General features: G+C 39.7%; 1 protein-coding gene across 3 annotated transcripts in view; it reads left to right on the forward strand.

Annotated features, from left to right (window-relative positions):
• Nucleotides 1-14,995, forward strand: part of srgap1a (SLIT-ROBO Rho GTPase activating protein 1a) — an 81,136-nt gene that overhangs the window by 48,479 nt on the left and 17,662 nt on the right. For 2 of the 3 annotated variants that reach the window (XM_055037634.1, XM_055037646.1), the window contains exons 7-15: nt 1,559-1,780; nt 2,738-2,839; nt 6,744-6,941; nt 7,307-7,391; nt 9,033-9,060; nt 10,310-10,418; nt 12,474-12,534; nt 13,144-13,221; nt 13,620-13,754. In XM_055037634.1, coding sequence (XP_054893609.1) covers nt 1,559-1,780; nt 2,738-2,839; nt 6,744-6,941; nt 7,307-7,391; nt 9,033-9,060; nt 10,310-10,418; nt 12,474-12,534; nt 13,144-13,221; nt 13,620-13,754 — 1,018 coding nt within the window. Of the gene's footprint in view, nt 1-1,558; nt 1,781-2,737; nt 2,840-6,743; nt 6,942-7,306; nt 7,392-9,032; nt 9,061-10,309; nt 10,419-11,070; nt 11,105-12,473; nt 12,535-13,143; nt 13,222-13,619; nt 13,755-14,995 lie in introns of all 3 variants that reach the window. The other variant, XM_055037639.1, reaches the window with a different exon arrangement.

A 14,995-nucleotide genomic window follows, 5' to 3' on the forward strand; every position in this document is an offset into this window, starting at 1 on the left:
TAAATTAATGGAGAGACTTCATGGTCAAAAACAACGTCTGCTTTCAAGCAGGTGGAGCAGAAACGTCCCTGCATCTTGGCTGAAAACGCTTGAAAAATGTAGAATTTGATATGAATATTTTCCATGTCTGGATTTGATTAATGTTTTGTTTGCACATTTAATTCTATGTGTCACTGTCATCCATCCGTCCATCCATCCATCGATCCATCCGTCCTTTACATTCATTATTCTGTCCACCTTTCCATCTCTCATTCCTTCCCTAAGTCCAACAGGAAGCTCCAGAAATTGTGGAAAAAATTGAAAGAGTCAATTTTTTTCTTTATTTTTTTTTTTGAAATTCTGTTTCTTAGTGATTTCAGAACAGGTACTGAAATGTGTGACTGAGTCATGTGTCATAGAATAAGATGAGATTCATTGTGTTAGGACTGAGCACTCTGAACATAACGTTCAAGTTAGGTAACACTTTTGGCTTAAGAATATGGAAATGTCTTTCTATTTAAAGGTCAAACTGGGATCTTTCATTTATTGTGTATCTTTTGTTAAACTAAGTATTCCCATAGGATTATCACCTGTTCAAAGAAAGAACAGGTGAATTTAACAATAATGTCTGTTGAAAGGCTTGTGAAAAATACTGGGTTTGTTTTTGCTGCAAATGTCAAATATTTCTGGATATTTCTCTAGAGATTACAATTTTTTTCAAACTTTGTTAAAATTTCTCAATTAAACTTGGAATTTTGGACTTTTGGACTTTGACAGGGCCATTCTAATACACAACAGGTGCATTGATCAAAGCCACTCTATTGTAGCTCAAGCCGTTCGCTCAAGATTGTTGTTCTGCTGGAAAGTTATTTAGTTTTCCTTCCAGTATTGCAGTATTTAGTTCCATCTGTCTTCCTTTCAACTCTTGACAAATTTTGCTTGTCCTGCTACAGAAAAGCATTCCCGCAGCTTGATGCTTCCAGTTAGGTTTCCAGCACACAGAGCCTTTTGCATGTTACATTTGAATCTTTTCTGACCAGCACATCTTCATGACCCCTCCATGGCTTGTGCAAACTGCTAACAGTGCATCTTGTGGCTTTCTTTTTTTCAACAATGAGTTTTTTGTTGCTATTCTACCAAGGCAAAACTTGTGAAGTGCACAGCTAATAATTTCCCGCTGACGGATTCTCCAACCTGAACTATGGATTTTTTTAGGTCTTCGGTTGCAGACGATGGATTGAAAAGTGCTCACTGAGAAATTTTAAATTGAGATACTGTTTTCTAACCTAATCCCATTTTAAAGTTCTCTTAACTGCTGTTTTGGTCTTCGTGATGCTATTTGTTCACTGATGCTCTCTATTTGAATTTTAAAGTTGCAAGTCAGCTGTGTATGAAAAATGCTAATTTGAGAAACACAGCTGTATTTTCTAATGGCTGTAAAGCCAACAAATTACTAATTTTGTGAAGAAGTTTTTTCTTTTCATTCATCACAATTTCTGAGAAATCATATTTCATTTCATTTCTTGCTTTTACTGGAAATTGCTCATCTACCATTTCTCTTCTGTTTTATTTGATGTAGTGCTGCGACTTGGGATATCATGCAAGTCTGAACCGGGCTCTGCGGACCTACCTCTCGGCAGAGTACAACCTGGAAACGTCACGCCACGAGGGTTTAGATATCATTGAAAATGCAGTGGACAGTCTGGACCCACGGAGTGACCGACAGAGGTTTATGGAGATGTATCCGACAGCCTTCTGCCCACCAGGCAAATTTGAGTTCCAGTCTCACATGGGGGACGAAGTACGTTTAACTAATGTATTGATGAAAGGTGGCAGTTTTGTAGCATTTTCACTGTTAAATTTTACTGTAGCTGATGGAGAGTTTAGATCTGAACCCAATCTGAAATTCAAGGTGGATTGGGCTAAAAGTAAACAGTTAGTAGTCAATAAGCTTTTGTGATGAGTTTTTAATAAACCTACAATACACAGCTTAGAGAAAACTAAACAGGAATGCATTATATAAAGTTGAGTTAATTTTCTTATTATAGCCTAAATAGAGAAGATAGTTTATCCTGTTAAGGAAACAAAAGTGCAGAAGTTAGACTGTAACAAGCACAGCACACATAGAGCAGATTTTTTTCCGCTCCTATCAGTCATATATTTCAGAAGATTTGCACTTGACTTAACCTTCAGCAATGAAGCTGCAATATGTTAAACAGAAGCTGAAATCAGGACAATAACTAATAACCAGCAGCGTGCAAAGTCAGAGATCTGGGAGGATTTTAAACGGCTTAAATGTCAAGTTTACTTCGGACTCGGGTCTCTAATTAGAGTTAATTAGTCGAGTTGGATCGGACTCCGGCACAATGCCTATGGGTTCAGGGCCCGGTTGTATTTTTTTATGCCTGATCTGAACGCTAAGCTCACGAGAAACAATCTCAAATGTGATGAAATGAGGTTTTAATAGTAGGTGTTACAATGCAGTTGTTTTTTTTTATTGTGAACAGGCTGCAGCATCACATTTTATAGAGCACTAAATTTTGTAAATCAAGCATTATTCCTTCCCCTGGACTTTAAGTAGCTCAACATGTGTTCAGAGTTTAATTGCCCGAATGCCACTTTGCTGATATCATGTCTGTTTGGTAGTTCTTCTTCTGTGGCTTTCTGCCTTTCATAGAAGTCACTGAGGTTTGCTGTGTAATTAAAGAAGAATGTGGAAAAGATTTATTACTACATAAAGACGGGTTCTCTCTTCCAGGTGTGCCATATCACAGCACAACCGCCAGTCAATGGGGAGCTCATTCTCAGGTTCCAGCAGCTGCAGTCTCGACTGGCTACTCTGAAGATTGAGAATGAAGAGGTAAGACGGTGCCCTGCATTTTAATTAAATAATCCAGAAATGCATGGTGGCGTTATAAATACATCCCCTTTCTTTGACTTGACTTCTGTTGACTTGAATAAAAGAGGCTTAGAACTTCAGAGAATTAAAGCTGCTAAAGAAAGTTTGTCTGACGTCAACAAGGTTGGAGGAGAAAATAATAGCGCTGAAGAGTCAAGTTTAAGTGTTTGTAGCATGTACAGAAAACCCATAAGCTCATATTTACACTTCATGTATGTTCATCTATTTCATATCTCATAGATGGTTTAAAACTCCTTTTCCGTTTTTGCTGCAAGAATTCACCACACACTTTTATTTGCGTAAACCTCTGCTGCTATTTTCTGTGGCATCTGTGTGAGAAAGCAACTCGACACATGCTACCGAGCTAAAAGAACGAAGACCTTGACTGCTCCTTTTCTTCACACTGTGCACTCACACATATCCGCCTGACTGCTATATTATGCCTGACTGGCTTTTCTCCCTGTTATTTCCCTGAATTTTTCAGTGTTTGTGCTCCTTTACTTTCACTCACACAAAGAAGCAGGAGCACAGGGGTCAACGTCCATAACATCTATTGCTGTTTGATATTTTGAGTCAGCACTCGGATTTTAAGTGATCCTGACACTTTCAAACCATATTGACTTATTAGGTCCGCATTTAGCTCCATATCTCACCATGCAAAAACAGATTAGCATCATGCTAGTTTACATAGTAGTTTACATGTTTTAGCTCCTATTTCTGCACATCAACAAGGGGTTAGTAACATAAATAAGTTCTGATCGAAACATTTGGATGGTAGAAATTCAAGTTGTACCTTTTTATGTCTGAACCCTGCTGCTGGAAAAATGTGCACCACTTTGCAGAGGAATTTACACTCTAAATATTTCACATTGTGACTCATTAAAACCACAAACCTCAATGCAAATTGTTGGCTGTCTTCTTGTGTTAGGTAATGTGATAACACTAAGTGAGAAACGATGTTTCTTCATCAAAAATCTGAAACACAATTTAGTCTGAAACCCCCAAGTACATTTCAGTGCAACCAATTGCTTTCAGTGGCCATATTTTGTTTTTTTTAAAAAGGAGGACACTTGTCAGAGTCTTGAAATACTTCATAAAACAGTCAACACTGATATCAGTGCAATATGTAAAAATGAGGCAAAATAAACAGTCAATGTTAATTTTTGTCTTATTGCTGTTTGTTTATCATATGTGTGTCAGGAAGGGGAGAAACAGGATTGGTGGTGTGGTATTTGTTTGATGGTACAGCACAGGATAGAGAGGTGTTTCACAGAAGCAGATGTCTGCAGGATTTCTGAGCACATGCAACCCACTTTGTACATTTGAGTGTGTGGAAGCTGACAAGCCCGGGTTTCCTTCGTGTCCTTGTCCGCCTGCGGATGTCCTGGTAGGTCAGAATCTAAGGGCACTATAGCCTCATGTACGGATCACCAGATGGCTGCTCTTCCTGGGCATGGTGTGCCACATTCATCCTTGAAAAACGAACTCTCAAAGCATGGCGGCGACCTGCGAGCTCCACTCTCAAACCTAAAAGAGAGTCTGTCGTCATTTGGACAGGAAAAGATACAGGGCAGAGTTGTATAAAAGTGCAGCTGCATCCTCAAAGCACTGAACTGGTGAAAGAAAACATGCTGAATAATTCACCGGTGGGTGGAGTGCAAAATGGGAAGTCTGACCCCTGGATTTTAACTCAGCTGCGAGGAGCTCACTGTTAAAATCAGAATCATCCTTTTCCTGGAAGGACAGTTTTGTTTTCTGCTCCTTAGTCCTCCTTTATGCCTTGTCAAAATTTTAGATGAAATAATCTTCCAGTTTACATTTCATTTACCTTTGTGTGATCCAAAGTTCTCTGGTGCCTGTTGTCCCTAATGCAGAGCACAAGCAAACAGAGATGTTGTTTCTATGATTTTTCACACCAACTCCTGGTAATCTCATACCATCTCTTCTGAAGGGAGTGTTTATTTTTCTCCAGATAAATTTCAGGGAGAGGCATCAAAGCTGGTGTCTGTCTGTGTTGATAGCTTGATGATAAGCAGATTATACACTTACTGCGGGGCCTGTTGAAAGCTATCGGACTGCAGTCTGGCTTCAGAGATGTGTTGATAGATGCTGAAATAACTGCTAAGTGATGGGTTCCTTCTGACCTGGAGAGTCACACTTATTTAAAACGTCACAACTGGAACCATTTCAGGTTTTGACAGCGCAAAAGTTATTTTTGGCTCCCAGAATGAAGTTTTGGAATAAACCACACTAATAATCCGGAAGCTGAAATGTTGATAGTGAGCTTTTAGACTTAGCTTAGCACAGAAAAACAAAGTTGACTCCACCTATAGGGTTTTGTGTGGGTCTGTTGTACAGCTCAGGCCCTAGTGGGCGTATAGTCATAGTGTCCTCGTGAGCATTGAACATTGATAACTATTCGTCCACTGAATAATGAATAAATTCAACAGATTTTTCAGCGGGAGACATTCTCTTCTATGCATGGCTTCTGTTTCCATAATGACAGCTGGGTGTCTCTCCTCTGAAGGGGCCACCCGGGATGGGACTTGCCGGTGAGCGAGGGATCCCAAACACACTCAGTGTGTAACTGGTGAATGAATGTCACAATACATTACATTTTCAAAGGACTTCTTCTGATTCTTTTCAAATCAACTTTTAAAGATTTTAGAGTCTGCTATTCTTTTTCTGTCATTACTCATGTTCCAACTTGTAGTTTGTTTCACCCGAATGACATGTTGGCTAACATTGAGACTAATCCACACTGTGTGCTTGGAGACATGTTTCAGCACTGTAATCCATCACAGGAAGAGAAGACAGCCTTTTATTTTCAGGGATTTTTTTTTCTTCTCTTTTGAACATAGACAGACTTAAAGGTCAAATGTAATTGTTTTGTCTGTATGAAGTCTAACTATTTACATTCCCAGTTTACCTTGTCCTTTAAATGTCATCGAGGTCAAACCTGGTTAGTAAAACAGGGATGCTATCTTTGTGTTAAAGGTGACTGGGATCATTCAGTCTGTGCAGCTAACAGAACTAAGATGGTCACAACAACCCTCTGTTTTCCAACAGGATATTTCCCTGTCAGTCGGTCAAAAGAAATATTTTCATGGAGTTTTCTAGAGAGATAGTTGTTTTTGGTCCTGCACCTTCCAGGCCTCTTTTCCTCTGCAGCTTTTCCGCATCAATGATTAATTCTCTTGAGATATATATATATATATATATATGATATGGTTTTGATCTTTTTTTAAGGTGGAATAATTACAGCATTATTAAAAATTGTGGTTTTATTTCTACAAATTACTGCTATGTTGTGGTCTCTCTTTTTCTCATGCGGTCTCTGGGTTATCAAACATTTGCCATTTGCAGGGCTTTTACTGATGCACGTTCACTCTTTATTTGCTTGTCCCATAATCTTATGTCTTCACATGATAGAGCCAATCATGGCCTGCAGCTCTTGGATAACTTAGACATGTTTTGTAGTGAAGGGAGAAGGGTATGCTTGGCCAAAACCCTGATATTTGTATTCTTCAGGAGAAGCAGTGTTGACAGGCTAGAGGCGGTTATGGAAATGAATCTTTGAAGGCTGCAAGTTCACGTAGCACCTCCAGCCAGCACCGCTCACCTCCAGCCCCTCAGAGTGCATGCAAGCTGATTGCTTTGGCTGGGAGTCATGTTCAGCAACCCGCATTTTTTTAAAGATTGTACATCTTGCCAGAAAGCACCTAGATTTTTTAGTGTCATAAGAGTGTTTTGGAGAGTGTAGGAAGAAAATGGTAAAATGGCAACATTGTGATGGTGAAGAGGCGATATCTTCACCAGCTGGTTTCTTTTTTGTACTTTGATCATAGCTTCTTCTGATCAACAGGTGAAAAAGACATCAGAGGCCACTTTGACGACCATCCAGGATATGGTGACCATTGAAGACTATGATGTGTCCGAGTGCTTCCACCATAGCCGCTCCACAGAATCGGTCAAGTCCACTGTGTCCGAGACCTTCCTGAGCAAACCCAGCATCGCTAAGAGAAGAGCCAACCAGCAGGAAACGGAGCAGTTCTACTTCATGGTGAGAGGCAGAAAGAAAACATAAATATTTAATGTGTGTCTTATTTTGAAAAGAAATTAAAATGCATATTTGAGATTTTATGACAAAATTTACCTCATGTCAAAGTTCGCTTAAATGTACTTAGTTTCTTACATACAAATTGATTATCTTCAGCAGAGGTCTTACTCCCCCTAAACATCTCTACATTGTGAAAGCAAACTGCTGTCTTGGACTGGTTGGAAGATGGACATGTTCTGATAGAAGCTTTAAAAAGGCTTTTAGGACGTCCTTTGCCCTTGGCTGTCTTATCATTGAATGCTGTCTCGAGAGCTGGCTCTCTGGCTGGCACTCGGGGCGGCCGTGTAATTACTCTCAATTCTCCACAGAAATTCCGCGAGTTTCTGGAGGGCAGTAATCTCATCTCCAAACTGCAGGCCAAACACGACTTGCTGAAGAGGACACTCGGTGACGGTATGGTCAAAGTCCTTTCTTTGCCCTCCCCTGTGCTAATTCGCACCCTGTTATTGTGCTTCCTCCAGTCTCTCCTATGAAAGCTTTAACTCTTTTCAGAGACACAAAATTTAGATAATTTCATCAGGTTTTTATTTGATAGACCAAGAAAAGGAAAGTAAAAGGAAAAAGTGCATTGTGTTCATATATTAAGCTTCCTTTTCTATGATATCCCCAAATAAAATCCACCATGTTCCATTGAAAAATAACCTAATTAGGACACAGTATTTATTTGTGTATAATAAATTCTCAGTGCAAATACAGCCTTTCCAACTGTGATGGTGGCAGCATCATGATGTGAAGCTCCTTTTGTCTCAGCAGCAACATGAAAGCTAGTCAGTGTAGATGGTAGCATGAATGGAGCTGAACACAGAATAATCCTAAAAACTGTCAGAGAGTCTAAAAGACTGACCTTTTCATTATAATAAGTTATAATGAAAAGGCTTTATATCAAAGCATAACACCCGAGACAGCTCAGGACAAAGCCATGTGTTAGACTGCCAAAGTCAAAGTAAACCAAAATCCAACCAAAATTTTTGGCAAGACCTGAAAATTGATTCTGTCTGAAATGTGACTTGAACTTGAGCTATTTTGCAAAGAACAATTGGGGAAAAAAAGTTTACGTCTCTTGATGCATAAAGTGGGAGGAGGCATAAACCAATTAGTACAATAAAATGTTTAGTCATAGGGACTAAAGTAAATAAAGGAGCCACACTTTTCAGATTTTTATCTTCCTCCTTCCACTTTACAATGATGCTTTACTTTTTGTTGATCTATCACATGAAACTCCCCTAAAATACACTAAACTTTAAGTTGTCATAGTTTTAGTCTTTTTTCTTGCAAACTTCTTTATTTTACTCCTCCTCCCTCATTCTTGAAAAATGTCCTCATTGAAATCTGGGTTTTAGTTGTTCAAGCCACAACTGAAAGGGATTTTTAATTTGCGTTATCCGACTTACTGACTTTGCTCCCCATTTAAGACGGCCATGTATTAGACGGCTTGAGCTCCCTGGATCGGGCTCTCATTGTTCCCCTTTGGTGGGATCTCAGTCAGTAACTGCCGGTGCCTGTAGTGACCTTCACTCCTGGTGGTCTCTGTGAAATTGCCCACTTAATGAGCAGCAAAGCTGTGAATGAACAACCAAGAGAATAGCCTGCTGTTTCTGACACATGCTACTTCATCATCCTGTTGTCACGGAGCTGTCACGGAGTCACTCAAACACAGCAGCAGGTTTTATGCTGTTCATAAAATTTAACCATCTTCTGATCATTTGTCAAAACTTGTAGATTGTGTGGTCAGAAAATGTGCAAACGTCTGCATGCCTTGGTGCTTAAATCTATTGAACTTGTAGTGTAGCTTTTTGTGTCGACTGCGAGCTTGTATGCGCACGTGAGACCATAAAAGCAAACATGGTCCTGTGCTGAGGATTTATTTTAGCTGCTCAAGGGGCCAACGGTTGTAGACAGATGGCAGGCTTCAAGCGCTTCACTAACCGTGTGCACATTTCACCGCCGGGACACCCGAGACAGGTCCTGGCATGTGCACCAACTCCAACTTTATACGTCTCCTCTGTTATTTTTTTGTCTCTCCTCTTGCTGCAGGCCATCGAGCTGACTACATGACCACAAGGTAAAACACACACACACACACACACACACGCACGCACACAAGCAAACACTGCCACATGCAAACACATCTGCTACTATTCAAGTTGAAAGTAGAGTGCAGGTGGAGGCTTCAGATCCAATGCTTTCTAAGCATGTAAGGTGTTTCACAGCGTCAATGCAAGGGTGATGAAATTCTGCGGGACAATTCTCAATTGTTGGGAAATTGCCAGTCATTTTAGAGCCAACGTTTACAAATGTGGAATTAAAACAACAGCTGCAATGGTTAAAGTGCATCTCCCCTCAATGACCATCTCAGACTGGCTTCATAAGGATCTTACAAACATAAGCAGTGTGACAAGGAAACATTTGCCTTACTGCACTTAAAATCCCATTTTTGACAAAGTAAGGCACAACTGAGAGCACAATCCTTCCATTTTGGCTCTGGAATGTTTCAAAAATCAACAATATTTGAAATTACTTCATTTGAATTGATCTATTTATTTCAAATATTTATTTAGTTATTAGATTGTGGTATTTGCCCCCCTTAAAATCAAGTCCACCAGCCTCAGGTTCGAACCCTGTTACAGTAGCTTGAAACTGGGGAAGAGAACTGTGTGGGGATGTTGTATTTTGACCAAAGCATGTCACAAGGTGTCAGTAAGATCTTGGTAAATAAATGTGTCAGCCTGTGACACATTTACTTCCTAAATGTAAGTTTTTTCAATCAAGTGGTCCAGCTTGACATTCTTGTGTAAGAAAGCCTTTAATGGCAACAACCATAAGAGCAATTTTTTTTTTTTTTTTTTATTTCTTCAGATTTTATCTTTTTGTCTGACATTTAAGAGTTTTCCTGGCCCTTGCAGTTTTGTTGCTATAAATGGGAAGCAGAGCTGAAAATGTGAGGACCTGGGATGCTTCAGGTGGCGAGAAGCCAAACTGCATGATGCCTCACACACCAACACACACGTCCTCACAGCAGAGGCTGTTCCCAGCAGAGTCTGTCATGAGATGGATGCTGACACATACGATGCTCCCAGCAGCTCTGACATTTCAGTGGCCTGAGATATCTTGCAGAAAAAAAGTGAATAGTTGTAAGAAGTTTTCATTAACCTGTCTGTCATGTGGAGTAAAAGGGATTTAAAGATTATTTAGCTTAAGCTTCAAGGTTTTGGAGGACATGAAACGGTTTGAAGAAGTAGTACACCACGTAGAAGCCTTTTGAAATGAACTGAGATGTTTGTTTATTCTAATGCATTCTTTGTATTCTACAGTAGACATCCCAATGGGCTGTACAAAACCCTCACAGGCCCCCGGCGGCCTAGACCCCGCTCTTGTTTCAATGTTAAGCTATTTAATGGAAATTTGGAGTCATTTATCAAGGTACAGATTTAACATCTGCTGGGTGGCTTTTGTTCTCCGCCTATTCTTTCCATTTCTTTATTTTCCACTCTGGCTTTCTGACCGTTTTGGTGAGCTCGCCCGAAGCATCTCAGCTTTGATTTATTGTTAACCAACAACAGATTTCTGCTAAGATGGATTCTGGAAGCCGTCAGCATGAGTCACTGAGCTCTGGCGCTCTGCCTCTGGGATGCAGGGTGGCATTGATAGATTTGAAGGGTCGCAGGAGGGAAGCAACAGCAGTTGGTGGGCTAAATATTTGTGTCCGTCAGCTCCCCGGGCTTCCTGCTGAGCTGGCACGTCTGAGCCACTCTGGCAGAGATTTTCTCCCCTCAGCCAGTGGAAACAACAGGGTAAATGGTGGGTAGGGGGAAGATGCCAGGCTGATAAGGTGGGCTGCCTCTCTCCCCTAATCCCCTCGTTGCCTCTGGCTGGTGGACCATACCCAACACTGCCTGCTCCTTTTCAGATCACAAAGTCTCAACTTTGTAGGTTTGATAACAGCACAGGCTGGAGTGAAGGTGCTATTATGCTTAGGTGGGCAGCTGGTGCGATGCTAACCTGGGTCTTTATTTTTTCTCTTTACTTCTGGTTTCCTCTGTCCCTCTTTGCCTCTACTGATTCTCCTCTTTAGCCGCGGACGCAGGAACTCACATACTCGACATCAGGTAGACTCCGAAGCGGTTTCGGAAGCTTGTGCTTCTTTCCTTTGCTCTTTTCTTTAGCATGATGAATATTTCATTATGTACTCTTCTAATTAAAACCTTTCGACAGACTGAGTTGAAGACTTTCTCCTTCAAAAGATAATCTGACAAACACCCACACCGACATTTTGTCAGTGATCCCACTTTCACATGTCAAAAAGACATGCTGGTACAGAGCGCTGCTGCATCCTGGTCAGCGCATCAACTCTATTGAAATTAGTGTCATCAATATTGGCATGGTTCTTCTGTTTGGACCCACTGTGTACCCCTGAGGGCTGTAAACAAATCTGCTGTATGATGAAAAAGGATTCAGAGTCTGTGTCTGTCATTGGATCAGAAAATCAGAATGAAAGGGCAGTCCACATCTACATCTGTGAAACTACGAGGCTTTGACTTTTAGTCCGTCTTCCCTTGCTGCCAAATTGTGTAGGTCTCTAGATATGCTCTTAACATCATAAAAAGCACCTCATCCTTGCCATAGCTTTTAATGCAATTTTTAAACTTGTAATCCACCACATTCTCAAATTGTTTACAATTAATTTAAGTATAAGTACAGGAAACAGACTGTACTGGAAGGAAGCTCGGTATCATGCAGTCAACATTTTCCTTCTTTAGCACCAATTAGCATTGAAAGAGAAGGAAGCACACCCTAGCCTAACCCTATCCCTAATTTTAAGGTAAACATCTTATTTATTTTTTCTTATCCCAATAATTAAGATTGAAAATCTTAATTTTGAAAATGTCACATGCCTAGGGTTTTACAAATGAAATGTACAACATAAATACATGTATGGTTTACAGAGACTTTTCCAGACAATATATTAAACATCTAAAATTGTACTCGCCTTTCAAAAGCGCCGTCTGCATCTCTGTTTCGTAACACCTGGCGATTTCTGAAAGTGGGGATAAGTCAACAAATTTATGACATCAACTCAGTCTGTTCTCTGGTCCTCAGAAATCAGCTTTCCCTTTTTGCCCAAACTTTTCTGACCTTGTGTGTTGGCATGTTTACACAATGGTAGGACCCTCTACCCTTGTGTAGACCACTACCTGTTAGAGACCTACCAATATCATGTGTCAATTGGAAGATGCATAAGAATAAGTAAAAAATAAAAAACTCTACATTTTTATTAGGTTTTTGTCTGGTAATTAATTAATTGAAATGCACAGATAATGCTAGAAATTAGATTACCATATCTTTATTGATATTTATTGATATTTATGTTATTGCTACATATTGGTATGTCTCTAACATGTATGTTGTATCATGTATACAACAAGATTTTTAGAAAAAAATTAAAATCCTGATAATTTGTTCACTCTTCTCCTGAAGGATTCTGGACAAGCTATCCCCAGAGTGGTTGAAAGTTGTATTCGCTACATAAATCTATATGGTGAGTCACTCATCTGATCATCTATTGTTTCTCTAATGGTAGCACTGAATGACACGTAGCATTTGAGCAGATGATGTGGCTTTTTAAGATCCACTTCAAGTCACAGTTCTGGGAAAATACAGATTCACTCTTGTTTTCTGCGGCTGACACGTTTCCACTCGGCCTCCCAGATATACTGCGAAGCTCTCAGCTTATGGGAGCTGTGAACAAGGGACTAATATAAAAGTCTTTAATTAAGATTAGTACTAACTCTCTGAGTTTTGAGTTAAAGCTTTTGGAGATCCCTAGTTTGTGACAAAGTTTCGTGTGGAATTTGAAAGGAGGCAAACTAATTCTGCTTCCTCTCGACTCTTGACCTCTCCCCTCATTAAACCCTAATCCCAGCTGGAAGATACTTGAGGAAAACATGATTGCAGTCTCCTCGACTCATTACTGTCTTTAATTAGCAAAGTGAAGGGGCTTAGCGAGGAAGTTGTGCTTTTTACGACCAGCTAAGGAAATCGTTTTAGTTAAGAGGGGTTTTTTTGTGTCTGTGTTGTATGTTCATGAAGGTCGACTTAGAAACTAAGTCTGTTCTAACTTTGCCTTTTTGTGTCTTTGGCTCTAAAGGCCTCCAGCATCAAGGGATTTTTCGTGTGTCTGGATCCCAGCTGGAGGTCAACGACATCAAGAACTCATTTGAGAGAGGTGAACAACTTCAGTTACAGGATCATCATTAAGTACTTTTTTCCATTTTCTTAGAATACATGTGAGATTCTCTGTTTATTAAAGCAAAAATCCTGACTATATATATTTTTCCCATAAATCCATATTTATCCACTTCTCTCTCTCATCTGTAATTAGAATTGTCCCAAACTTGGCCACTTTGATCCGTATCAGGTGTGGCCAGCTACTGCAGTTGATCTCCAATCCTTTAGACCGAATGCATTATTGAACTGCAGAGTCTAAATTTATGACACTCTAAATTTAAAAGCCATTAAACAAAGCATTTGAACCAGTCCTAGTTGCACACACAAAAACCGCTAAGAGAATATATTTGTGTTATGATGTGTTGCCCTGCTGATGTTTCTATAATTGCATTTTAGGAAACGATCCCCTAACAGATGATGAGGACAATCATGACATCAATTCGGTGGCTGGTGTTCTCAAGCTCTACTTCCGCGGTCTGGAGAACCCTCTTTTCCCCAAAGAGAGATTTAACGATCTGCTGTCATGCATCAGTAAGTTCACATTTTGTGTCTGCATTTCTTCTGTGATTCTTTTTGTTGTCCTTTTTTTAAAAAATAAAAATATCGTGAATGTTGGATAGGGATTCCACAAGTTTTTCTCTTCTTTACCAGCTGTAAAAGACGATTCTCTGAGCATCAAAAAACTGTTTTCAAATTACATCTTAAATTGTTGAGATTGTCCTAAAACTGTCCAAAGCAACCTGATTGTATGTGTAAAAAGATTCTCATTTGCAATATTTTTTCCATAACTAGAAAATATTGATTTATCTTTAAACTAGTTATGAGTAGATTAATTTACTTTAGTTCACTTCAAGAAAACTGTTACTATTTCCATGATTTAAAGGAAAAAAATAGACCCCCAATGAGATAATATGCAGTAACATTGATTTTTAGTTTTGAAAATAATTTGTATCAAATTATTATTTATATAGCAAAATAAATTGAAAAACCCATTTAGCAGAATATTATACCTTTTTGCTGTTTCACTTGGACTGAATTCATATCGCGCTTTTCTGCTCATATATGAACAACGAACAAATAACTTTTAAATCGCAAGAAGACTGAAGCTGATGGTGCTTTTTTAATTCATCAAGGAACATTCCTGAAGTTGTGTGTTGCGAAATCAAGATGATGAAGTGTTGGATGTTTTCCTGGTTCTACCATCATGTAGTTATTCTGGATGAGTGATGGGAGATTTCCTGTTTACTCTCCAGTGGTTACAGTATGAACTGCGGGCCCAACAGATGCTGTAGTAACATAACCTTTTCCCCATTTCAAGACTCTCACACCTGACGAGATTTTCCATTTACCTGCTCTGTTTTTTCATCACCAAATGCTGCTTGTGATGGATTTGTAATCTTCAGCCAGGATGTTTTGTGCAGAGGTAGACACAGAGATGTATTTGTCCTAATGACGCAGCCTACGTCAAAGTAGACCTCTAAATATTAGCTTCTGTCGTCTGGAGAACCACACAGAGACCTAGTTAGGTATTCATAAAAAATGAAACGCATCACAAATATTCCAGAAGCCCAAATCCCACTTGACACAGAGAGGCTGGAGGATGACGTGGCTATTTTTAGCAAGCTGGCACAGCCTCAGCCTCTCCAAGTAAAACACGCAGGCTGCTTCAGGTGAAACAAATGATATGCCGATGGAAGATGCAAGTGCCGGCTTTGTCTCAGATTTCTCAGAAGTGCTCTGGCAGGAAAAGTTTCAGTGTTTGGTCTTTAAAT

The sequence above is a fragment of the Poeciliopsis prolifica genome, unplaced genomic scaffold, assembly GCF_027474105.1.
Source record: "Poeciliopsis prolifica strain line A6 unplaced genomic scaffold, Auburn_PproV2 SCAFFOLD001, whole genome shotgun sequence".
Lineage (NCBI taxonomy): Eukaryota > Metazoa > Chordata > Actinopteri > Cyprinodontiformes > Poeciliidae > Poeciliopsis > Poeciliopsis prolifica.